At 39.4% G+C, this 23,767-nt stretch overlaps 4 protein-coding genes and 1 non-coding gene across 9 annotated transcripts; 2 read left to right on the plus strand and 3 right to left on the minus strand.

Moving 5' to 3' along the window:
* The first annotated feature begins 334 nt into the window (after window positions 1–334).
* LOC115677859 (acetyl-CoA acetyltransferase 2-like) lies at window positions 335–5,611 on the plus strand. 2 transcript variants are annotated; one of them, XM_030601093.2, is made up of 15 exons: window positions 335–586; window positions 678–744; window positions 1,679–1,777; window positions 1,870–2,043; window positions 2,144–2,249; window positions 2,599–2,737; window positions 3,197–3,274; window positions 3,350–3,415; window positions 3,666–3,751; window positions 3,856–3,955; window positions 4,044–4,154; window positions 4,242–4,283; window positions 4,463–4,549; window positions 4,698–4,783; window positions 5,402–5,611. In XM_030601093.2, exons 2-15 carry the CDS (start codon window positions 711–713, stop codon window positions 5,433–5,435), a joined length of 1,242 nt encoding a protein of 413 aa, XP_030456953.2. In that variant the 5' UTR covers window positions 335–586; window positions 678–710; the 3' UTR covers window positions 5,436–5,611. The 2 variants fall into 2 exon arrangements, with proteins under 2 accessions (XP_030456953.2, XP_056159781.1); XM_056303806.1 differs by lacking the exon at window positions 1,679–1,777 and having other exon boundaries at window positions 336–586.
* A 277-nt stretch (window positions 5,612–5,888) lies between these two features.
* LOC115677860 (SEC14 cytosolic factor-like) lies at window positions 5,889–11,098 on the minus strand. 2 transcript variants are annotated; one of them, XM_056303807.1, is made up of 12 exons: window positions 10,855–11,098; window positions 10,659–10,687; window positions 10,018–10,108; window positions 9,108–9,191; window positions 8,955–9,008; window positions 8,343–8,420; window positions 8,135–8,188; window positions 7,977–8,036; window positions 7,808–7,903; window positions 6,895–6,996; window positions 6,722–6,802; window positions 5,889–6,505 (listed from the first exon to the last, which is right to left on the minus strand). In XM_056303807.1, the coding sequence occupies exons 3-12, from the start codon at window positions 10,051–10,053 to the stop codon at window positions 6,188–6,190; spliced, it is 963 nt and encodes a 320-aa protein (XP_056159782.1). In that variant the 5' UTR covers window positions 10,054–10,108; window positions 10,659–10,687; window positions 10,855–11,098; the 3' UTR covers window positions 5,889–6,187. The 2 variants fall into 2 exon arrangements, with proteins under 2 accessions (XP_056159782.1, XP_030456954.2); XM_030601094.2 differs by lacking the exon at window positions 10,018–10,108.
* A 2,278-nt stretch (window positions 11,099–13,376) lies between these two features.
* LOC115677822 (protein DOWN-REGULATED IN DIF1 11-like) lies at window positions 13,377–13,890 on the minus strand. Its single transcript, XM_030601033.2, has one exon. The coding sequence runs from the start codon at window positions 13,858–13,860 to the stop codon at window positions 13,507–13,509; it is 354 nt and encodes a 117-aa protein (XP_030456893.1). The 5' UTR covers window positions 13,861–13,890; the 3' UTR covers window positions 13,377–13,506.
* A 1,599-nt stretch (window positions 13,891–15,489) lies between these two features.
* TRNAF-GAA (transfer RNA phenylalanine (anticodon GAA)) lies at window positions 15,490–15,562 on the plus strand. The gene has a single exon. It is a non-coding gene; the product is annotated as a tRNA-Phe (tRNA).
* Window positions 15,563–16,247: 685 nt separating this feature from the next.
* Window positions 16,248–20,061, minus strand: LOC115677841 (serine/threonine-protein kinase D6PKL2-like). 3 transcript variants are annotated; one of them, XM_056303808.1, is made up of 3 exons: window positions 19,839–20,061; window positions 17,992–19,047; window positions 16,248–17,323 (listed from the first exon to the last, which is right to left on the minus strand). In XM_056303808.1, exons 2-3 carry the CDS (start codon window positions 18,954–18,956, stop codon window positions 16,447–16,449), a joined length of 1,842 nt encoding a protein of 613 aa, XP_056159783.1. In that variant the 5' UTR covers window positions 18,957–19,047; window positions 19,839–20,061; the 3' UTR covers window positions 16,248–16,446. The 3 variants fall into 3 exon arrangements, with proteins under 3 accessions (XP_056159783.1, XP_030456921.1, XP_030456922.1); XM_030601061.2 differs by having other exon boundaries at window positions 17,992–19,101; XM_030601062.2 differs by lacking the exon at window positions 19,839–20,061 and adding an exon at window positions 19,633–19,800 and having other exon boundaries at window positions 17,992–19,101.
* Window positions 20,062–23,767: the final 3,706 nt, after the last annotated feature.

The raw sequence follows: 23,767 nt of genomic DNA on the forward strand, positions 1-23,767 counted from the left end.
TACCAGCACTGTGCTGCTTTGTTTGTGCTGAAATCATCATTCTATCCAATGTCAAAGATATCCAAACATGCTTCAAGATCTGGACATGACCTGTTCCTGGATAAACATTAATTGTATACTAATTGATAATTTTTAAATATAATTTAAAATTATTAATTGTTCAATATGAATCTCATCGTTCATTCAATATAGTTTACCAACCATATCTTAAACTTATTAATTATCATTCATAAATTTATTCTCAGCTTATGACTCCCTAAATATATGATATCATTCACGATTTCTTTAGCTAGAATTCATTAAGGGCTTAAGCTGAACCTGAGAGAGCGAGATAATGTAATCACTGAGACTGACAGTCTGACAAAAAATCTATCATCAGTCCGAAGGAAAAAAGATACGATTAGGATTCTTTTCGCATAAAGAATTCAGTTAAAAAAACCACTACACATCCCAAGGTGATGCGGGCATGAGCACGAACGAACCCACCTTATAAACACAGCACGGCTTCTGTTCTGTCTTCAAGGTTTGATCAACAGACGTGCTGCTGCTGCAGCTCCTGAGTTCGTGCCCCGCTTCTTCGCACTTCGTAATTTTGCTCCCGGCGTTCATAGTTTTTGGTACAATTCTCGTTTTTTTTACCCTTCTTTTTCCCCTCATCGTCTCTGGGCATGTCGCAGTTTCTGTTGAGGAGAACGTGGCTGGACACAGCGATGGCCTCTGTTTCGGAGTCTATACAACCCCAAGGTTCTTTCGTTTTTCTTGCTTAGTATTTACATACCCATGATTGAATGATCGCATGTCTCGGTTAATTTTGCTTGTCTGGCTCCGTTTCGTGGAACTCACGAGCGAATGAACAGAGCAGAAAAACAAAGGAAAGAAACAAGAGGCAGAGACACTGTAATAGATTTTCTCTCGGCTGACGATCAGTACAGAAAAAAATACGCACTTTCCTTTAAGTTTTGATTTGGTGATTGAATTTGGGTGGCTGGCATAGCTCTTCTTCTGGATATAACATCTTGAGTAGTCCTAGTTCCATGGAAAGGGTAAATACTTGCCTTTGTTATAATTCATGGGAAGATGAGGTCAACAATGCCGTAACTTTCGTATGGCCCTCATTTTGATCCATAACTTTGTCATAACTTTCAAAAAAAAATTCACTTGAGTGATACGACGAATACTATTTGGATAAATTTTACTGAAAACATATCCAACTTGGCTTTTTTTGGATCCAAAGTAGATAAACGATGGAATGATTTGTCCTTACCAAAAAAAAAACGATGGAATGATTTGATTTGGTCCCTTCCAATCGGCGATGGTGAGGCTCGAGAGGCGCTCGAGCCTGCATATTGTGGAGGATATTGGGGCAAGGAAAGGGTAAAACGACATCTTTTACATGCTTTTGATGACATCAATTCCCTTGTGAGTCACGCTGACTGATTTTATGTTAAATAAATCTCATGTCGGATTTTTTGGCAAAAGAAATCGCCAACATCACTGAAATGAATTTACCAAAAAAAAAACATCACTGAAATGAACGTCTTTTAGAGGTAATGACACTAGTGATCAATTGGAAAGATATGAGACATGTACAAAAGTTATGGCACCAATAGTGTCCCTTTCCCTATAATTCAATTGATTTTCTTCCAAGTTTGAATGTTTGATGTTTTGCCTTCAACAGATGTTTGTATTGTTGGTATTGCTCGTACGCCTATGGGTGGCTTGCTGGGTTCCCTTTCTTCTTTCTCAGCTACCCAGCTTGGCTCCATAGCTATTCAATGTAATACCCAATGCCCTTCTCTTTGATTTCGCACAATCATAGTGTGAGCTCTGAAAGGTCAATCTGATTGTGTTGCTCATGTTCGTTTTAAGGTGCTCTTAAGAGAGCTAATGTAGATCCTGCACTGGTGCAAGAGGTGTTCTTCGGGAATGTCCTAAGTGCAAATTTAGGGCAAGCCCCGGCTAGGCAGGCTGCTCTAGGCGCTGGCATACCTAATTCGGTAATTTGCACCACTGTGAACAAAGTTTGCGCATCAGGAATGAAAGGTGACCTTTTGTGACGAGGCTAAATACGCATTCTTTTCACTTTTTTTAGTGGTTCCCATTCTTAAGAGTGTTGACATGTTAAATCCCCTTGCTTTATCAGCTACAATGCTCGCTGCGCAGACCATTCAGTTGGGCATTAATGATTTTGTTGTGGCTGGTGGTATGGAAAGCATGTCTAATGCACCCAAATATCTAGCTGAAGCAAGGTTGGTATGTGTAAGCACTCAAATATCTAGCTGAAGCAAGGTTGGTATGTGTACTTCGCTGGTTTGTGTTTCAGAGAGTTCTGGAACACATCTCTTACAAATTGTAGATACATGAATTTTTCGTGTACCTTAAGGCTTATTTTATTTGTTCTTCCCTAGTAAATCCAAAGCATATTTTCTACTAGCTATAAGGCTACATGAAGAATTCTAGAGCCTACCTCTGGATGGTATTGTTCCATATTGTTTTGACTTTCCTATTCATTATATTTGGCTGGACCCTGTGGAAAATTTTCTTGTTAAAGTTTCCAGGCAAGCATTTTGATGCACTTGTATGTTACTGGGTGAACAGGAGGGGATCTCGACTTGGACATGATAGTATTGTCGATGGGATGCTCAAAGATGGCCTTTGGGATGTTTACAATGACTTTGGAATGGGTGTTTGCGCAGAAATTTGTGCGGAGAATCATAACATAACAAGAGAACAACAGGTATTCATTCACGATCTCACTCATTTTAAATTATCTTACTTCTCTTCACAACAATGAACTTGTTCTAAATTTAACAGACCATATTTGGAGATACTTCTCTTCACATCTTGGTGTAATTCATGATGCTGTCATTTCTGACGTGCATGTTGGAGGCTATGACTCTCTTCATGTGGCTTAACATTTAATGCATGAACTTTTTGTTGCTTGTGTGTTGCTTTAGCTGATTTGTTTTTACAGGGTGCTGTCATTTCTTAATTCCCTATGATGTGCATGTTTGAGGCTATGATTCTCTTCATGTGGCTTAACTGAAATTTTTGTTGCTTGTGTGCTGCTTCAGCTGATTCGGTTTAACTGGGAACAGGGATTTACATGGATTTACTCATGTTCCTTATTGGATGTGCTACAGGTTTCTCCATTGACTTGAAAGGATTTTACATCTATTTTCATGGTTGATCACAGGATTCTTATGCTATCCAGAGCTTTGAAAGAGGAATTGCTGCTCGAAATAGTGGTCTCTTTGCCTGGGAGATAGTTTCGGTGTGATCTCTATTTCACAGAACGGAAGTTCCTGGATTAAGTGATGTAATTCTTATTTCAGTATTGCACTTGCAGGTTGAAGTTTCGGGAGGAAGAGGAAAGCCGTCAACAATTGTAGATAAAGATGAAGGTTTAGGAAAGGTAATTACTCTGGTTTGGAGGTGTTAAAAACAGACATAATTTCAAATTCTTTTGCAGTTATTCAATTATGTTGGATCCCTTTGGTTAAGGAGGGATAATCAACAACAGAGGATAGATCGTAATACGGTGTCAATAAATAATATCATTAGGGTTTGTTTAGCTTTTCTTCATTTCTGGTGAGGCCACTACATTAGTTTCTTGCACTTTTTAGATGCCTTCTTATCCTGCCATCTCTCTTTTCCTCCCATAGTTTGACTCTGCAAAACTCAAGAAACTGAGACCTAGCTTCAAGGAGAGTGGCGGTTCTGTTACTGCCGGGAATGCATCTAGCATAAGGTATAAGCATGTGCTAGAGCATGCATTTCTGGACATCAAACTATCTTGGCTGTTTTGGTGGTTCCTGTGCCTAATCTTTTAACTCTCTTTATCATTCTGTGCAGTGATGGTGCAGCTGCACTAGTTCTAGTTAGTGGGAAGAAAGTACTTGAACTTGGGTTGCGAGTAATTGCAAAGATCAAAGGATACGCGGATGCTGCTCAGGTGCCATGAAAATAACTTTTTTTTTTTTTTTTTACTTTTCTATCTCTAAAACTTTGATGGACAGTTACTGAAGTTTATTCTCTTGTAGGCACCCGAACTATTCACGACCGCTCCAGCCCTCGCAATACCAAAAGCCATTTCGAATGCTGGTCTTGATGCTAGTCAAATTGACTACTATGAAATTAATGAAGCATTTTCTGTACGTAGTTATGCTTAGATATTTGACACCAAGCTATACATTCTTCTGGTGGATCTTCTGACCATAGTTTGGTACCTGTCCCTGCAGGTCGTGGTTCTTGCCAATCAAAAGCTACTTGCTCTTAAACCCGTGAGTGTTGCAAAAACTTACTCGTACCATAAACTTACTTGTACCATTCAGTTTAGTGCACTCTTAGATCAAGTCCTTTAAGTTCTCTCGCCTTTGAACTTATTCATTTGTTTTCGTACTTTTGATGTTTCCAACTACGTTACCTTATTAGGACCTTTGTTTACGTCTGTTGGTTTCAGGAACGAGTCAATGTGCACGGTGGAGCTGTATCACTAGGACATCCAATAGGATGCAGTGGAGCTCGCATACTGATCACATTGTTAGGGGTAAATTTTATTTGCATATCTTGCTATTCTTCTTGGCAATGTCTCTTCACTAGTAAGCTTGAAGCTGGTTGATCATCTCCTCTTTCTCTGTGGTGCTTAAGTAATTATGCACTTTGACCATCTCGGTAATTACATGGTGGTGATTTAGGTGCTGAGACAGAAGAACGGGAAGTATGGTGTAGGTGGGATCTGCAATGGGGGAGGTGGGGCATCTGCCCTTGTTGTTGAGCTCATGTAAGCCTTTACTGGAATATCCTTATTTCAGTTAATTTGGAGAAACTGGTTGTCCTGTTACAACCTCGTAATATATTGTGAATTGCTCAATCCTAACACAAAATCGAGAATTTCCCTCAGCTGCTTCAATAATTAATAGCATTTTGCACTATGGGTCCGGAGATGCTAGGACACACACATGCCTTGCACTTCTGCTTCTTTTTCTGTTACCTCTAATCGTCACATAAATGTGTCCACTTTGTGCAAGATGCTAGAACATTCGACCTATTTGGTGGACTGGAAAACAGTTTCGTCCCAAGAAAACGTCATGCAGTTAATCTGTGGGAACACCTTAGGGCATTGGCATCAGAGAAATGAAAGATAAACGGTTTCTCTAAAGAATGTAAAGTGTCACATGGAATCGCCAAGTCATTTGAACATTGGTCAATAAGCAAGGAAATATTTTGTACAGCATCAATGCATCCTTTAAGAGAGCATTTAATTTCGAGTTTAGACACCCACATGTTCTTTGAGAGAGCAATTCACTTTGAGCTTAGACCCCAGAAGCACATCATTTGTGACCTGCTGCTGTGCTGCAACCATGGAATCTGAACTTACTAGGAGCTTTTTGTCTTGCAGGTCATCTCTGCAGATCCGCCGTTCTTCCTTATAGTGGCTATTCTTTACATAAAATAACCGAATAAAACAAGAATGTACTCATTGGTGTATCTTTATCTTCGCTGGCAATGGAATGTGCAATCATTAGATCATGAGGAATGTCTGAAATATTCATTGGTGTATCTTAGTCTTTGTTGGCAAGGGAATGTACAATCATAAGATCTTGAAAAATGTCTGAAATATTCATTCTTGCATCCTCATGTCAATTGTTTTATGTCGTTCGCCCTCATAGACGGATTGGTTATAACTCTCAATGGAACATGATGCACATACTTAAGTGCTTAGTACTTAAACAGAATATTTTCACTGATTGAAATGGATAACGAATTTGACGATATTGACTAGCTAGACTACCTAGTAAAACATTTGCAACATCCGACAAAATCATATCGGATAAAGACGATGAAGAACATTTCCGTCAAAATCCGAGAGCCTCCAAGAGTTCCCATTGTAGAAATGATACTAACTTGCATGTAGAAATGAATATTACAACATGCCCGAAGGTCATACATCGGATGGGAACATGGCTTTTGGCTATTCAGTACACTAAGGTACATCCGGCTGGATTAGGTTACCTCGAGAAGATAACATAGATATTAGGGTGAGCCCTATGTATTGTGCCATCATGTCGCGCAACTGGAAATGGCCCACACATCACCGTTCACGTAATTGAATCAAGGAAATGATCAGCTCTTGTTAGATTCATCGCTGCACATAGTTGTCCGAAGCATTTCGATCCCAGCAGCTTCAATCGCCATTGATTTTAAGGCCATCCAGCGAGTCAGGCATCCCACTTCCGTTTTCAAACTTTTGTAGTTCCGATTCTATGGTTTTGGCGATATCTGTCCCTTCTGCAGCAGGCTCGGGCAGAGCGACATGGATAGAGCCCTGTTTGATGGGTTGGGCGGGTTTACGAATCAGAGCTTGCTCATTGATGTAGCTGTAAAGCTGTTGGTGAAAGGGATGGTCCAAGGAGTAGCAATTTTCCAGTCCGTGTGATGAATGCCGACCAGAACCCGATCCTTCCCCCTTGCAAAAATGTGGGAGGGAACTGTAATCCATTATCTACAAGGGGAGTACAAGAAGCAATACACAGAATTAGAAAGAATTCAATAGGAAGTCATAATAATCACTATGAATGCGATGGAATCGGAGACACCTAAATGAGTCGGATGAGTCCACGTTAGATGAAAATTAGGAATTAGAGAGAGATAGAGAGGTTAATGAGCTTAATGCCATTCACTCTAGTCTAATTATCGTGCGAGAAGCTAAATATCCAACCTTTAGTAGATCGTCACGTCCGCAACCAGGCAACACCTGAAGTTTCTTTCTTGTCCTCTCTTGCAGAAGTGGCTTCACAACCTGTTCAAAGTTGAAGCTTTACCCGGGTGCAATGACAAAAGAACATAAACAACCTCCAAAAGAAAGACAATATTTATGCAACTGGTCAATACCTTCCAACAAGCAGAAAAGATGTATGGAGCGTTCACAACGTAATAGGTATTCGTCTTCTCAGGGTAGTTCAAGTCATCAACAGTCGTTATAATTGTCAACAACTAGACAAACATAAAAATTATAGTCAGCAATGACATAGATTAAGGCTATGAATTAAAATGCATGTATGAACAAACATCCTCGTCATAAAAAAAATTACTTTGCCCTATTCTGTTTTGTGATAGCACTGATTATTTGCGATTTCCATGGCTAGAATCTTAGCAATTACTTGGAAAAACACAGGCCATCTAAAGTATATTCACTCTTAACTTATTTGAAAGAAACCCACTAAATTAGAAAAAAAGGTCTTCTTATGAAACTGCTGAACAAACAGACCAATAAACAAAAGTAATATATCATCTTTGAGTCCACAAGCATCAGTGCAAGACATAAGTGTGTATCCACGCATATTTACATATTGAGACATCCTACTTGTAAGAACATGTTTGTGTCACTCACAGAAGTATCTTTGCCCCACCACGCTTCATAAAATAGAAGCCCCTTCAGTGAATGAGGCGTGATTAGAATAAAGGGGATATCTTGGTAGCTGAAGTAGCTCCTTTGGTTATTCTTTTTTCTTTTTTTTGCTGGAAAGCCGATGTAACTAGAAAATGCATGCGTATTAGATTAAGTGTTTGTTGTCAAACTATAATAATGATTATATATTGTACTATTATTAGTTGGTTACAAGTCCAGATAATACGAAGTGCGATTAAAATGGCTAATACCAACTATTTCGATTAGAGAAACGTGTTTCCCAAGGTAGGATGTTCTCAAGATACATCCCAAGTACAAAAGTGACAGTTAAAATCTCAGAAAATGGCGCAAAAAGAGTTGAATGTGAATCATCTGCACTTCAAAACAGCGACTTACCTTTATTTGACTAAGGGCTGAAATCCTCAGGCCGGTCATATCTAGAATCTTGAAACAGGTGGTAATAGGTCGCCCGTACCTCTTGGATGCCGAAGGCTACACCGATGATCGCATGTCAAAATAACGTCTAAATCAGGTCATGATATTCCAGAGCTGACATAAGACTCACCAAAATTACACGGTCTCTGTATTCATTGATCTGAATATGTGATTGCACGTAATAATGAACCTGAAAGTAATCAAGAATACCAGGTTATCAGAAAGTTCGTAAAGTTTGGTGGTTAATTAAGGAAGCACTAAAAGAAAGTACCTGATAGAAGCACTTACCGAAGCTTTGTCGTAGGTGCTAAGCCCAATCCCGAAAGCAAATACTGGGAGTCCCTGTACAATGACTGGTATAAGCATACATCCAATTCACGAAAAATCACCCAAAACTTTTTTCTCAGAGAGTGTGACACATACTATACGATGAATTGAATCATGTGGGTCATTCTATAATGTGAACATAGAGATGAAGATTTGGCGTTGAAAATACCTCCTTGGAGTAACCTGACAATCCGATAAGTTGTGAATCTCGCACAGCTCTGTACAAGTCAGCAGGGATAATCGGTTTCTGCCACCAAAGATTCAAAATAGTGTTAATTGAAGGTATCAGATAGTAAAATATTCCTAGACAATCTCAATATGAGATCAAACATATGGATCAAGTTCACGAGCTGTGATTAAACCATGATGTCAGAATCCGTCAATTAAAGCACAATGCAGTCATATGTTCCTCATGTTCAGTTCTGATCCAGGTGGCAGACAACTTATGCAAGAAAATTTGTATATTTCCAGAGAAAACTGCCCATTTGACCAAAAGAAAGAATCTGTAGCAGTCAAATAACCTCAAGGTTCCATAGTGACATTAGCTAAGAGTTTAAAGTCTTTAAGCATACGTGTAAAATTACATACGCGTAATAACACATCCACTTCTTACATGCAAATAATCTACAGTTTTACATATCATTCACTTCAACAGCAGTTGGGGGGCAAATGCAAACAGAAATCAGTTTATCTCTCCCTTACAATTCCAAAAATTGGCATGCAAACATCTAAGCAATTACTCTTGGAGAACATGTAAAACTTGAATAGAATGTTAACTCACCGACAAAATCTCATCGATCTCATTTTGAACACGCCACTTCAAACAATCCAACAACTGCGAGAAAATGGATCCATTCATTTATGAAAGGGGTTCTAATGTAAAAGTTCCTTGTCATACAAAAGGACCACTCTTTTAGGTAGTAGTAATTCTCACCATTTTATGGGCTTTGGCAACATTGCCTTCTCTCGCCTTTAGAAAACGCACCAGAGTTTCTTTAAGATAACCTTGATGAACGTTCTAATAAAATCAAAAGATGAATTAAAGAATCTAGTCAGTTCTCGTAAACCAGGAACTGAGAAAGAAGAAACATCCAAACACCTAAAACAAAAACAAACGAAGAACAAAGCAACGGAATCATTATTGAGTGATAAACTAAGGTACAAGTAAATATGATAAAAGAGCTATGCTTCCATTGTAAATCACAAATCTTTTTTCAGCAACTGATAATCTACTCTAGTGAAAGACGTGGATGATATCCTAGAAAGGAGGAAGAGGAGACTGATAAGCTTCAGTTGCCTATAGAACTATTCTGTGCCCACCGATTTCAAGCAGCAGTACAGAAAACTCAAAAAAACAAATGACTTTTCTTTCTGCCTTTTGACAGAAAGTTGCGCAACCTATATCGAAGAGTATGTACTTAGTCATCTTTGGTAGAACTACGTACTTATTAGAGTTGCACAAAAATATTGAATAGTGGTGGAATATAGAGAAATTTCTCGTACATATGTGCGTGGATCAGATGCTGACAGCCTGCATAGTTCAAGGGAATAGAGTCATGGGCTTATCTTCCCCTATATTTTTTTTTCTTGCAGCATATGCACCTTGCGACATTGATAGGGAGCTACAACCTAAGTCATTGTAAGAGGCGGCTTGATCTGTGAAAGGGTGGCGAGGGGCCACCAACACTAGGCGTTACTATAGCCTGATAAAAAAAAAAGGGTGGCATTCAGATCGAAGCACCCATTCTAAGAATATCCATCTGATCTGAACCTTGACGTGTTTGGCTAACCTTCATGATTCAATTTAGAAACTACTAGATAGCATCAAATCCACAAATTCATACCTTCCCCTGGCAACCCAATATCATGCTCCAATCCATGAAATGCCACAACTTACTGTTTTGTTCATCTAATACTGATGCTACGACTGATTCCCTGAGCATGCAAATCCCTTTCATTCTCTAGAAAAACTAAGGGAAGGGAAGGCCAAAAACAGAAAACTTCCCTTGAACACAAGAACAAGCTTACCAGATGAACAAAAACTGTAAATTTATTCAAGGCTCTGACTGTCGAGCTCTAATCATGAAACTAGATCAACTCTTTATAAAACAAAAATGCAAACGAAACAATAGATCTTTCACAATCAAGAATCAGACAACACTAATTCGAATGAACCCAAAAACTCAAATCCAGTCCAGTCCGACAAGCATCCCACCACCTAGATCAAGACAATCTCGTCTATCGCAAGAGTTGAACAATCAAGTCCCAGAAAGAGATTGTTCCCCTGATAGCTAATTGAACTGATGGACATCAGCTGCACTCAGCATTTCCAACTTCAATAAAGCAAGAATATTTAAAACTAAGTACCCGAAATCGACACTAGAGAAAAATTCAAGAAGAGCACAAGAAAATCTCAAATGAACTCCCCTCTGTATGAACAGATCAGAATATACCCAGAAACGAGAAAGGGAAGCATAATGCGAACCTCGAATGTTCTCATCAACGGCTCGTCAACTGCCAGCAAAAGCCCAAGAAACAAAAAAAAGAATAAGTAAAGAAAATAAGGGGAGATCAAGCAAACCAAAGCAAGAATGCGAACTGAAGAATCCGAAACCACAGCGAATGAAGATAGAAAAAACAGCAACAACCCAGAGATTCAAGAATTCGCAGCTGAAACCGACCTCGATCCATCAGAGCCTGGAGCTCATTGATCGCTTCTTGAGGCACCGTAGCCATAACTTCTTGTTTCTTCGGCGACCCAATAAAGAAATGCAAACGGCCCCGAGAAATTAATCTTTTTTCACTACTACTTCAATCAATCTTGCTCACGTACCGCTACCATTCAAGCTTCACAGTACTTTCTTGACTCCTTTGCACCTACTGATAATAGTCTACTCGCACAAAGAGAGAGACTGAGAGAGAGGGGGGTCAATAGAGGCGGGCCAGAGGAAGCACCCATGATTTGGTAGGAGAGCTTTTATACTTGAGATTTAGATCTCGTAAAGAAAAAGAAAACATCGGAACCAACCAATGTCTTCTTTGTTTCTTGACAACATTCGTATATGTCTAAATTACTTTCCATTTCTCTATCTACTTTCTACACCGAATATGCGACTTTCTCTTTACACTAATTATCCAAATTTCCTAACAAAGATATACGATACCATTCAGAATAATAGCAAATCCTTTTCGCGATATTTTCAAGAAGTAACAAAATATTCTTTTCCGATGGGAAAAACTTAAATGCGACTTATTAGGGTGGCCCGTAAATTAAAATAAGCCCGTCCAAACGGGCCTCCTTTCTGGCTTATGTGTCGTGTGCGAAATCTCGATTAGTCAGTTCAAAGAAAATGCGAAATTTGCATGAGATGGGTGATGATTTTTAAGAGATGGGTTTTGTTTTGATTTGGGTTTGCTGAATATTTTCAAAATAATAGAAGGAAAATAATTAAAAATAAGAAAAAAAATTCAGAAAGCAAAAAAAGGGGAAGCTGAAGAATCCCTCAAGCTGAGGTACTACCTTTGGGAGCCTTTTGCTTTTATTGATGATGGTGGTGGCGGGTGGCTCCTCACCACATGCTTCCTTTTCCTTCATCACCGCTTTTTGTATTTTTTCCACCGGCCGATCTGGACCGTTCATCCAGTTGACCCCACGCGGTGCTTGATGTACTTTTCTCACCCTCTTGATTAAGAAAGATTCTTGCCCCTCGTCATTCTTATTAAATATAATATGTCAAGTCCTTAATATATGCTTTTAAGGGTGGGATTACGATATAAGTGGCCCCCGGATTTTGATTCGATGTGTAATATGATTACTGAACTTTGATCAAATATATAATGTGATTTTTGTATTTTTAATTTGTTTAATATGGTCTATGAACTTTTGGTACATATTCAATGTTGTCCTTCCATGACGTCAAGTTCGGAGACACCATTAAACATTTTTATGTAATCTCGAGACTAATTTGAACTTGTATCAAGAGTTTCGGGACCACATTGAATAAATTAAAAATATAAGGACCACATTGTAGATTGTGTCAAAGTACATGGACTATTTATGTCATTTTTCCAATCAATTTAGAGTTCGAGGGCCACGTTGCACATAAAGATAAAGTTCATGGACCATTTGTGTCATTTACCCTTTAAGGATTTATTTATGCTGCTTTTTTAAAGTACTTTTCGTGTTTCCTTCAAAACTTTGAAGTAAAGCACAAATTTTTTTTAAAATTTTTTCCGAAATTGTGAAAATTTTCAAATGACTTTACATGTCAATATTCATGAGTAGGGAATATTTCAAATATTAAGTATTTGAATTAAATCAAATAACAAGCACTATAGAAAAAAAAAAAGGAAAAAAGAGGGTAACTATCACTCTAAACAAACTTTTAGCTAATGATACTATATCTAAATTTATTTACGGTCATACGAATCATATACAACAAAACAGATGGACTCCAGCTCTGAAAACATGTATAGATTACTAATGTATTACTTTTGAGCGGCGTTATATTTATCGTATCATGCATAAAATAAGCCGATATAATGTCTTAATTCATTTTTTTTTGTAATTCCTTTTTCTGGTTTGAAGGAAGGAGAAGGGTCGACAAATGGGTGTTTTGCTTCCTAATGCACGACGAGTATTTCTCAAAAGAAAAAAAAGAACCATTTTATCTTGGTTAATTAAATATCTTAAGTATAAGCTATAATCATAAAGAATTCACAACTTTACCCAAAGAATTCCCCTAAAAAAATTCAACTAAATAATTGAATTATTACAATGAGTTATTAGAGATTGAACTTTAAAGAGACATCGTAGATAAATGTACTTTATAAATATTCTGTTAAAATAAAATTAAAATTGTTAAGGTACTCGAATGTTGAATGATTCTCCTAAAAAAAGCAAAAGAACTTGTAAACGTCTCCGATTGGAACACAAAAGAAGCAGAAACAGCCGTTTAAGAAAGGTTAATCAAGATCATCAAATTAATTTGATTTACATTGAAGACATATTTCTTCTTCTCTCATCAATCTTACCATTATTGAGCTCTCAATGGTGGCTACTTTGGACCCTTTATGTTTAAGGGCGTGTCTAGAGTTATGTGAGGAGTGAAAACAGCGTGAACCTAGATTTCAATTTAAATTAGGTTTTTAAAATGAAGAAGGAATTGACATGATAAAATGATCATAATGAAGTACCTTAATATAGTAACAAGGACCCTCCTTATTCCATTAATGATCATTGAAAGTACATCATGCTCTTTTTCTTTTGAGCATATGTACCCAAAACCTCACATAACAAGTGACACAATCTATATTATGAAGAAGCTGGTGCATCAGTGCCCTCCGACAATCGATTTGCAGCGCTTCCATGCGTTTGAGCTTCTTTTCAGATACTCGGCGGTGCGAGCATAGAACTTATCGTTACTGAGGACCACATCGACGAACTCGGAGTGGCAGGGATCGCCCATCTCCGCCAGGGTGCTGCAGCAAGAGTCGCTCACGTCGGGGCCGTCATGGAAGATGTTGTGGAAGAGCTCCAGCCCGCACTTCTGGGTCATTTTCTTGATGCACGCCTCGAGGGAGACGTCGTATGCCGGTGCTGGCTCGACGGCGGCGAGCGCCGGCTTCGAAACCACCACGGTGCAAGCAAGAAGAAGCACGGCAGAGACGATGGTGGACTTGGCCATGTTCGGTCGAGAGATCTTATTGCTGTTATTTTTTTTAACTTTTGTGTTGTATTTAGGATGTTATTTGGAGGACATGGTTGAGAGAAGACGCAGGTGTTCTTTTATAGGGTTATTAGGAAGAGGTTACATTGGAGTAATTATTAACGTTTTTGAAGAGTTCCTTCAATTTCATAGACATTTAATGAAATTAGATTTGAGTTCATCATTGTTCATGCTCATCAGTTTCATAGACATATTCGAATATAAACGCAAGAGAAGAGCAACCACACACGTGATACCATATGAAATGAGCACAAAAAATTAAATTCTTTAGTACTAGGTAATAGAAATTTTAGCTTATATAACATATTTCGATTAATATGTATTTACACATTTTTATGGTTAATTAATGAAAAAACTAATGCTTTTGGCATGTTTTAAGATTTGAAACTCATAAACTTTAAGAACCACATGGATCAAATTAGGCACATAACTAAATGTATAAATGCGTAGATTCGACGATGTCGTAAATCACATAGGTAGGTAAGTATCCGACACATAAAATGGAGCGATCCGGCTTCATGGTACATAGGCAAAATTCGTAAAACGAAGATAGGCACATGTAGTTTCAATGTTGCAAATTTAGATTAATCGCAAGTGCCTATGTATTCCATCCTATCTAATTAAGCACATATTCAAAGATACACACATATATGAGCTCTCTCACGCCCATTCATATGTTATAAGGGTTTCCATCATAGATTTAACGGGGACAATACGCACATCAAGAAGCGTAGTGTTTTGATGATGCAAGTTCATTTGGTCATCTAAACCCTTGCATAAAATGTCCACCCTTTACAATTGATATCCTAGGCTTGTCATGAAATGATCGAAGTCGTCCCTTACGGGGGTGGCACAGGCGGTTGAGAGCGAGGGATCGAACGCTGCAATGGCACGTGATGGTGGCGAAGTGCTATATATGTAAAGTTCGGGTGTTAGAGGTTGGGGTTTAGGGCTGTATATTGATGATGAAATAAAATGGATAAGGGCACTTTCGAAAAGAAAATCACGATGTTGTAAATAGATGCGTGACTTTATAGAAGTAAGGATATCCAAACTTGTATTTCTGAAAGCAGAAGGGAAAATTGCCTTGTCAGTCAAATACTTATTGTATATATGTCAATTCAGTCCTAAAATTTTTGATTTTTCCAATTCAGTTATGACCCTTAGCGTGAAAATTTCAATATAGTCATTGCAAACGATTTTTGCCGGAAATCACTGATACAGCGATTCGATCGTCACCGGTCGTCCCACGGGCGCACAATGAAAGTGTTGTGTTAATGAGATACCCCCATTCATTATGTCACACTTAAATTTATAGTTAATTGCTAACGCTTAAAGTCCAATTCTACGTGGTTGAACTTTTTAGGGTTCATGATTCATACCATGATGTGTGCTCCTCCATATAATAATATCAGCGATATCCAAATGATATGAGTGGTCAAAGGGACCAGGAAGTGGGAATACCCATCGGATGCTTGCGAATATGCCTGCCCGATAGTGATGCATGTGAGCCCATCCCAAAGCGTCCATAAATCCAAATAATAAATTAATATATAATAAGGTTGTCTTGGAATTGACATGAAGGAAGCGGGGATAGCTCAGTTGGGAGAGCGTCAGACTGAAGATCTGAAGGTCGCGTGTTCGATCCACGCTCACCGCATTCTCCCTTTTAATCAATATTTGGCTTTATTTTTGCCCTTCGTTTAGTATATGGTCGAATGAGTGTGTTGGCTGAGGTTAAACAGTTTTCTTGCGTTGTTAGATTTTGCATCCTTGTTTATTGGTTCATGCGGCATCTCGGTCGCCAAAGCGATACACCTCCTTGGCCCCCATCGAAAGAAGCCGTCCATGCTCGCGTCGATCGAGCAATGCATGAAGGGCGAGTAGGGTCGCCCGGCTTACCAGCTTGACCGGCCCAAAAGGAATCAAGTGCTCAATTTGAGATTGTTTTCTCTCATATACCCACAATCCTTGCTTTTGTATGGAGATCCATAACATCTGTCAAGCACTTCCTTGCAGAGGTTAGGAACTCAGCACGGTTCGCCGGGAGCACACAAAGTTCTTGAAGCTAAACACCTCTTTCACTTGCATGCTTAAGCCTAAAGAGTCGCCCTGTGCTTCCCCGAAACTCTTGCTTGAATCAAGACATTTCACAGAAAAGTGAGTCATCCCGCCAAATTGTGTCCTCAAGATGCAGTCCATGAACAGTTTGAATGACTTCTGCTACAGCATATGTACCGACCGAAAGCTGCCGATAGAACAGTCCGGGCCTATCAGCAAGCTTTTTTTGGAGAGAGAGAGAGAGAGAGAGAGAGAGAGAGAGAGAGAGAGAGAGAGAGGTGAACTTTACGAACTGATGATATAATCCACATTTGATATCGTTAACGTGCATCAACAAACAAACACGGAGTTCCTTACCATCCTTTCTTACAACTTGCAAGCAAAGGAAACTCATCAAACTCATTCCTAAACAACCCCCCCAGAGGATGATAAACAACTATATCCTGAATTATGAATATAAATTGTGCCTAAACATCAAGTGCACTAAAAGAAATCAAACTCAAGGTAATTATCAGAACCTTTCTTATCAGGGATAGTGGCGGTAACAGCGGCCTTTTCGCTTGCTGGTGTTGGTGGTACTGGTATTCGCTCTATCTCAACTGGTTTCGGTACCTCTGGGGGTGTGGCGCAGCGAATCAGCGCCCAGTTTACACCTTCAAAGAAGGGATGTTGCTTGATCTCTGTTGCTCCTCGCTTATACGCCAATCTGTGCTGTGGTTCTTTCACTAGCAACCCTCTTATTAGATCCCTAGCTGCAAAACTGACCATAGGGGACTCTGGAAATCGCAGTGGCTGACCCACGACATTGAACAACGTGGCTCGGTTTCCGGAACCTTTGAAAGGGGTTTTACCAAATAAGAGCTCGTACAAAAAAATCCCGAAGGTCCACCAATCTACAGCACTTCCATGACCTTCTCCTTTAATAATCTCTGGTGCCAAGTACTCGTGGGTTCCAACAAATGACATTGACCGGGCATCAGTGGGTTCCGCAATGAGCTCAGGCAAGGGACTGACTTGGTTCCCAGTTTCTATTTTGGGTTTCCGGTCCTTCTTGGACTTACTGGAGAACAGGCGAGGCCCGAAGCACGTGGTGGGAACTGCACAGGATGGCTGGATGCAAGAAGGTTCAATGCAAGCTGGCTGGACACAATAGACAGGGTTCTTTCTGAGAGGCTCAGAATCGAGACATGATGTCTTAACAAGAGTTGGACTCACGGTGCAGCGAAGAGAAAGGTCAAAGTCCGATAGCATTATATGCCCATCATCCCTCACAAGAACATTCTCAGGTTTAAGATCACGGTAAACAATCCCAAGCATATGGAGGTATTCTAGAGCCAGTAACACCTCAGCTACATAAAATCTGCAAATAAAGATCAGAGTAACTTTCAAGATTTGTTCACATGTAAGTGCCATATAACCAAACTATTTTTGAAGCCTTTTGAGGTCTTGCTTGCACAAGTCGTATGGTTGAAGATATATCTTTCCTAGCTACATTGTGACTTTTAGTTCCATCTTACTACATTGAAAAGTTTCACAAGGCGAAAGAAATCTTTAGGTTCAAGGAAGATCGTTATTTGAGCTACCATTACTTTTATACGTCTTTCCGAAATGTAGACTGCCTATGTCATACTAGTCAAATTAAAGGTTGTACCGCTCCATGTGTAACCTGGGTTAAAATGAAGTATGAAACAATAAGAAATCTCTCTCTCTCTCTCTCTCTCTCTCTCTCTCTCTCTCTCTGTCTCTCTAATTAAAGGTTGTACCGCTCCATGTGTAACCTGGGTTAAAATGAAGTATGAAACAATAAGAAATCTCTCTCTCTCTCCAAAGTCGACAAATTAGCATTGTCATCGGCTTTAAAGACACTGCAGACCAACTTAACTGAAAACCTAGCTACCTCAGCCTTCCCCACCAAGTCCCCAAACCACGAATGAAATCACTAAAGGAGAATTTTACTAGTTAAAGCTCAATCCAAACATGTACGAGTTCTAATAAAAGAGTATCAAGGATGAAGTTCACTTATCGTACTTTACTGCCTGCTCAGGGAAATATTTCCCGGGTTGCCTCTGTCTAAGAGTGTGCAAGTCTCCTCCAGGACAAAACTCCATGACCAAACATGAAAACTTATCAGTCTCAAAATGCGTATACAGAGTTGGGAGGAAGGGATGGTCCAGACATTGCAATATTTCTCTCTCCGTTTGAGCCCGGAGCAACTTTTTACGACTAGCTAAAGATGCCTTGTCCATCACCTTCATTGCAAAGTAACACTTCGTTCCACTCAACTCCGACAGATATACGCTGCCTATATCCCCGCAACCCAACCGCTTTAGCAGTCTGAAATGGCTCAAACCCAAGACTCCATCCCTCGATCGAACAGCTTGGATGGCTTCCCATCTCAAGTCATTTGCTTTATGAGGCTTGTTGACACTGCTGCTCAAACTGCTGCAGCTGCTTTCATCACTGATGTCACTGCTCGTGCTCCCTCTACACATGCTGCTCTTCCCACTCTCAACAAAGTCCACGCGGTCAATAACCTTGCCACTTCCGCTTGTCTTAGCGAGGCTGCTGGCCCCGTCACTAACTTTGCCGGTTACAGAACTATTTTTCACACTTCCATGTTCTGATTTCTTCTTGTTCTGATCAACAGAGGCCTCCCGTGAGCCTCCATTCTCAACAGATGCAGAATGCGCTTCGGATGATTTTTGCTCCAGATCAGGCGAGGAAGTGCTTAGATTCATTTTACTGACTAGAGATTCAACCGAGCCATTTTGATCTGGACGAGAGGACCTTTTCTTCTCAGCAGGCTCAGCAGACTCATTCTTTGTATGGTTCTGCAGAGATTTAGGTGATTTTTCATGATTCACGAGCTCAGGCTTGCTCCCTTTCAGGTTTTGTGAAGATAAAAAGCTGTGATCATTCCTCTGTACTGCGACAAAACCAGCTACTTTGGTTTGCTGCTTAGGGGAAGCTCTCGAGGTAGTTTTAGAGGCCATAGGACTCAGCAAAAGCAGAGAATCTATAAACAAATCAAGACGAAGATACCCCTGGCTCGGGACTCATCATCAATGGAACTGCATCTTCCATCTGCTTGCCCACATAATATGAAGTCCAATTTCAGTTGTGGCAAAAATTTCTCCACTGGGAAAATATCAACCATGTTAAATTGGCAGAAACTCATCATTTTCATACTCAAATATTTCCTACTCTTCACTTCATGCAGCACAGAAGAACATACCAAAAAGAAACATAACGATCAGATTTGAAAGAGCACCGATTAACTTCCACCTGTGATGAATCAGGAGCAAAAATGTGGACTTTCACAACAATGTAGTGCCTAACACCGCATTCCGGGTTGCAGAAAGCCGTATAAAAACCTCGAATGAAATCAAGTATCTGTTACTCAACAACTCAAGAAACTAGGGATTTCGTCTGTAGCTACTGAAACCTAAAAGAGCCAGGAGCAATATTTGGACCCAGAAATTAGAAACTCAAATTGCGAAAACGGAAAGGAAAAAAATAAGGTGAAATAAAAGCAAAGCAAAAGACTTCAAGGACCACAGCAGGTAAAAGCATGAGCTAACAATAGTCAGCTCCAAAAGATCATGCAAGCTCGTTCAGTTCTTGATTAACTATAAGCAAGTCGAGACTCAAGGCCATTGGAAGTCTCACCACACAAGCACGCGATCAAACACCAATTGAAGCAAATCAGATCTGGATCTCAAGACTGCAAATTTAAGCGGAACCACGACCCAGATCCTCGAATCTGGAGGAGACCCAGATGCTAAAACCTAACCCAGAAGGCGAACGGAAGCAGACCCAGAAAGGAAAACGCTCATAAATGGAGAAGAGAGAAAGATGGGAGACCGAAACAGTACCTGAATTGAAGGATCATGACTGGACTGAACGCATTTAGCAGGGAAAGAGGGAGTGAATGACTCCGGATAATGCTGGGTGTAGAGAGAGAGAGAGACAGAGAGAACGAGAAAGGGAAAGCTTCAGACAGTGCTGAAAAAATGGGACTGGTGGAGAAGTAATTTTGGCCAAGAGAGAGAGAGAAAGAAAGAGAGAGAGAGAGAGGTCAATGCAAAGCTCTAAAGTGAGAGCTTTTTTGTGAATTCAATAATTTCAATGGGGGGTGTTTTGTCCCCGAACGAGAGCAGGGTCCTCATGGCCAAACAGGCCCTGTGGTCTGTAACCTGTCCGTCATGCCATGCACTCCTTCTACCACCACTTTGGCCAAAGAACCTTCTTTCCAGGCGAATTTGCTACTTGCTTGCCCTTTTGCTTTTCTTTTGGCTTATTTCTAATCTCTTTATCCTCATTTTCTAGACAGTTTATGCTTGCCAAATATGATAAAAGTGTTTGTTGCATAGCGAAAACTTTATTTTCGGCTCGAGTAAGTAGCCCGTTTTTCTCGATTGAAGACTTTTCGTGTCTAAATAAGCGTTTTTTAAACCCGAAAAATCGCACGAACCCACTTTATTCATGTGGCGTTATCCGACATGCGCGTGGATGAAACGGTTACGAGCCAAGTATAATTGAGATGAAATGTGTATCCATATATCCTTACAAATGGGACAATTGGTTCTGTGATCAAATCATATTTTGTTAAAATTAGCTGTATATTGGATAGCAAATCTGCGTTAGCTTGATATTCAACCGGGCGAGGCCGAGTTCATTCATTTGAGATACATTTATTGAGGGAATTAATCTATGTAAAATATCATCACATATTTAGTGATCGATTCCTTTAAGTTCCTTCTGCTCAGAAATCTATTGTTGATAACTAGATATCTTTTGCTATATCTGCTGATGAAATAAACCTAGCATCGCAGCTATTGAATACCTAATAACTTTAGCATCCATGAAGAGAAAGCCTGAGGGGCTTTACAAATTCTTTTGGTTTTATACTAAGATCAATTCTAGAAGATCTATTGAAATCTGGATGAAAAGGTCCAGAAATAGATAGATGAAACTCTAACAAAAAAACAGGTTTCACTAGGATTCAACACACTAATGCTATTCCAAAACATGAATAAAATATAAAGAAGGGATTGATAAAATCTTGTTGCTAGATCCAGACTTTCCAAAATACAATATGCCAGCTAGTTATAGGGTTGTTATTGCCTGACTTTGCCCTAGACCCATATGTAAGATGCATGAGGTGGTCCATTATTACAGATTGGAATCAGATGGGAAGGTTTTAATTGCATTAATCCAAGGTGGGGTTTTTCCCATTTAAGGTTGTCCACGAGCAGAAAAAATTGCCCTTTAATTCGCCAATGAATGCATAGTTGCAATATCACCATTCCCTCGGGTCCCCAAAGATTAGAAGGCTGGGCATGCATTGTTGTGATGGGGATAACATAAGACTCTTGCACCACTAAAAAATTCAGTGTCCTACATAAATAATTAGCTTGTCTCACCAAAATTCTGAATAGTTAGCTCTACTTATATACCCATCTTTTTTTTTGTGATGCAATATTTATATTTATATGAGACTTTGATATAGTGAGAAGTATTTTATGGAATTTGGTTAACTGGTTGAGTACTTCAGTTTCTCTTTGCAGTTCAACAGCAGACATCCCTTTCATCAAAGCAAGGAGCAGCAATCATTCAACATGCTGCGTGCATGTCTTTGTCAATCAACATAAGAATAACTTTGATTTTGGCTTCACATTGTTAGGTTTTCCACTTAATACTTTTGACTGGTTCTTCTAGGGTTTACTTGGCAGTGGTCCAGCGGGGAACTTCGTTACCTAACTCTCTTGATCAAGCCATATGATTAGTGAAATTGGGCAAAATAACGAAAGTCGGGCATTGACATATACATTCGGGCCACTATCGCAATTGTTTCTCGTAAGTTTACTTCAAATTACACCATTGGCTCTATGCAATTTTATGTATGATATGATGTCATGATCAATTTCTTAATGCCGATTCCGATATGTAAATATTATACCTGTCATATCTATTTGTGTCAGCGTCTACCTGCCTTCACCTGTGGATTTTCAACTGGAATCTTTTCACGTATGGACGAGGATCAAGTCCTTAAATTGGATTGACAGCTTAAATGGATTCTAAGTTGAAGGGGTGACGAAAAAACAAGTTTCCATCAATTTGGGTCGTCACAAATTTCTTTCTCCATGCCTGCACTGTTCTCGTTTGGTTTCTGTTTGTCTAGTACAGATTTTGCTGGTTTAGGTCGCAATCCAACTTTTTGACCCATACATCGACGAAAGTAATATTAATTCAAGTACATGGAAGCTCAATTTAGTGGTAAACAATGTTGGACCATTTTGCATAATCTTGACTATGATGCATCTTCTCTAGCACACATCTAGTTTCCATCTAAAGTTTTTCTATTAATTAACAAATAAAATGCATCTCACTTTAAATAGTACAGTCCAAAATAGAAGTTCGAAATCTTGCGCCCATTGAATAAGATGAGTCTAGCATGAATTCATTCGATCTAAGAGCTCTAGCGAATGTAGTGTGCTTAGAGCATGTTGGCCACTTATTGGATTGTTTAGTCTGGGGAATGCTAGGAGCTACAGAAAATAATTTCGCTATCATCTAACTCTCCGATCCTAAGCTCTAATTAAGGTAGAAACACACAAGAGAGAGTAGGAGAGGCTAAATTAGGTCGAGTTTTTCTAATGCGCTATCGAATGTGTGTCTATTACTCGTTCTTATTACACGGTAGATGAAAAACTTGACTCTGATTCACCCCCTCTTCTCTGGTGTCTAATTTTTAGTGATGGTTGTATTTAAATTTTCGCCCTGATAGGGCATGCGTGTGCACCAGGTTAAACCAAGAAGATGTCGCAAAATTAAATGATCATTCGGCGTGTCCATGTACCCCGTGAAGTTCCTCATCATACAAATGCATAGTCCTTAATAGTCATTAGGGTCGGTCTTTGGAGCCTTTAGGGACCGGGCAAGCCAGGTTCTCTCTCATTTTTTTATCCAGCTGTAACTATACTCTCAAATACTGTGTCTTTGATTTTTAGTATACCCATAGCTCAAACATTAAGGAGCATTCCACTAGTCCTTAGTTTTAGGCGCTCAATCGACTTGAGTTGAAATCGAATTTGATTGACGGGGACTCTAAATATTACCTAATCGAGCTAGGTGATTCACGTGCATGTCCGTGAACATCCATTATTCGTTCCTGGACCTAAGTCACCTAACATATGTGACTTCCGCCATCGACGAACCTTTTAATTTGACTTTTCTTCGTTTGGTATGCATAAGTAGCTCGTTGCACGTTTTATATCGACGGAGAAATATCCAAAATATAACTTAAGAAACTTCGGATTGAGACAGAATTTTGACCCAACAAGCTCAAGGAAGAATTTTTCGGTGGGACCATCTGTTCAAGATTTATCATTTTAAAAAAAGGCATCATAAAGAAAAGAACAAACTATTTAAATCTGCCTCGGAGTTGTAGATATCTAACAGTGATCGCAGGAATCTCTCTCGGAAATGCCTAGGGCATGGAGCATGATCCTTGTGGACACGAACATAGAAAATGCTTTCTTGGTTTAGGAAAGCTGAATATGAAAAAGTAGTCCGGTGGAATCAGCAGACAAACCCCTTTATCTCTCTTTTCAAAGATTTGGAAAGTTTACTAATTACCCCAAAAAATAAAAAAGGAAAAAAATGATATTAAAGAAACTATCAACATACAATTTATCGTATAATTAGGTGTTGCTATACATCAACTTTCGTGCGCCAAACTAAATCTATTTCTATCGTCTCGATTTAAGCGATTTTCATGTGGTGCTCATATAGATAAATA

The sequence above is a fragment of the Syzygium oleosum genome, unplaced genomic scaffold (assembly GCF_021117445.2).
Source record: "Syzygium oleosum isolate NSW1041296 unplaced genomic scaffold, Sole_v2.1 Sole_v2.29, whole genome shotgun sequence".
In the NCBI taxonomy this organism is placed as follows: Eukaryota; Viridiplantae; Streptophyta; class Magnoliopsida; order Myrtales; family Myrtaceae; genus Syzygium; species Syzygium oleosum.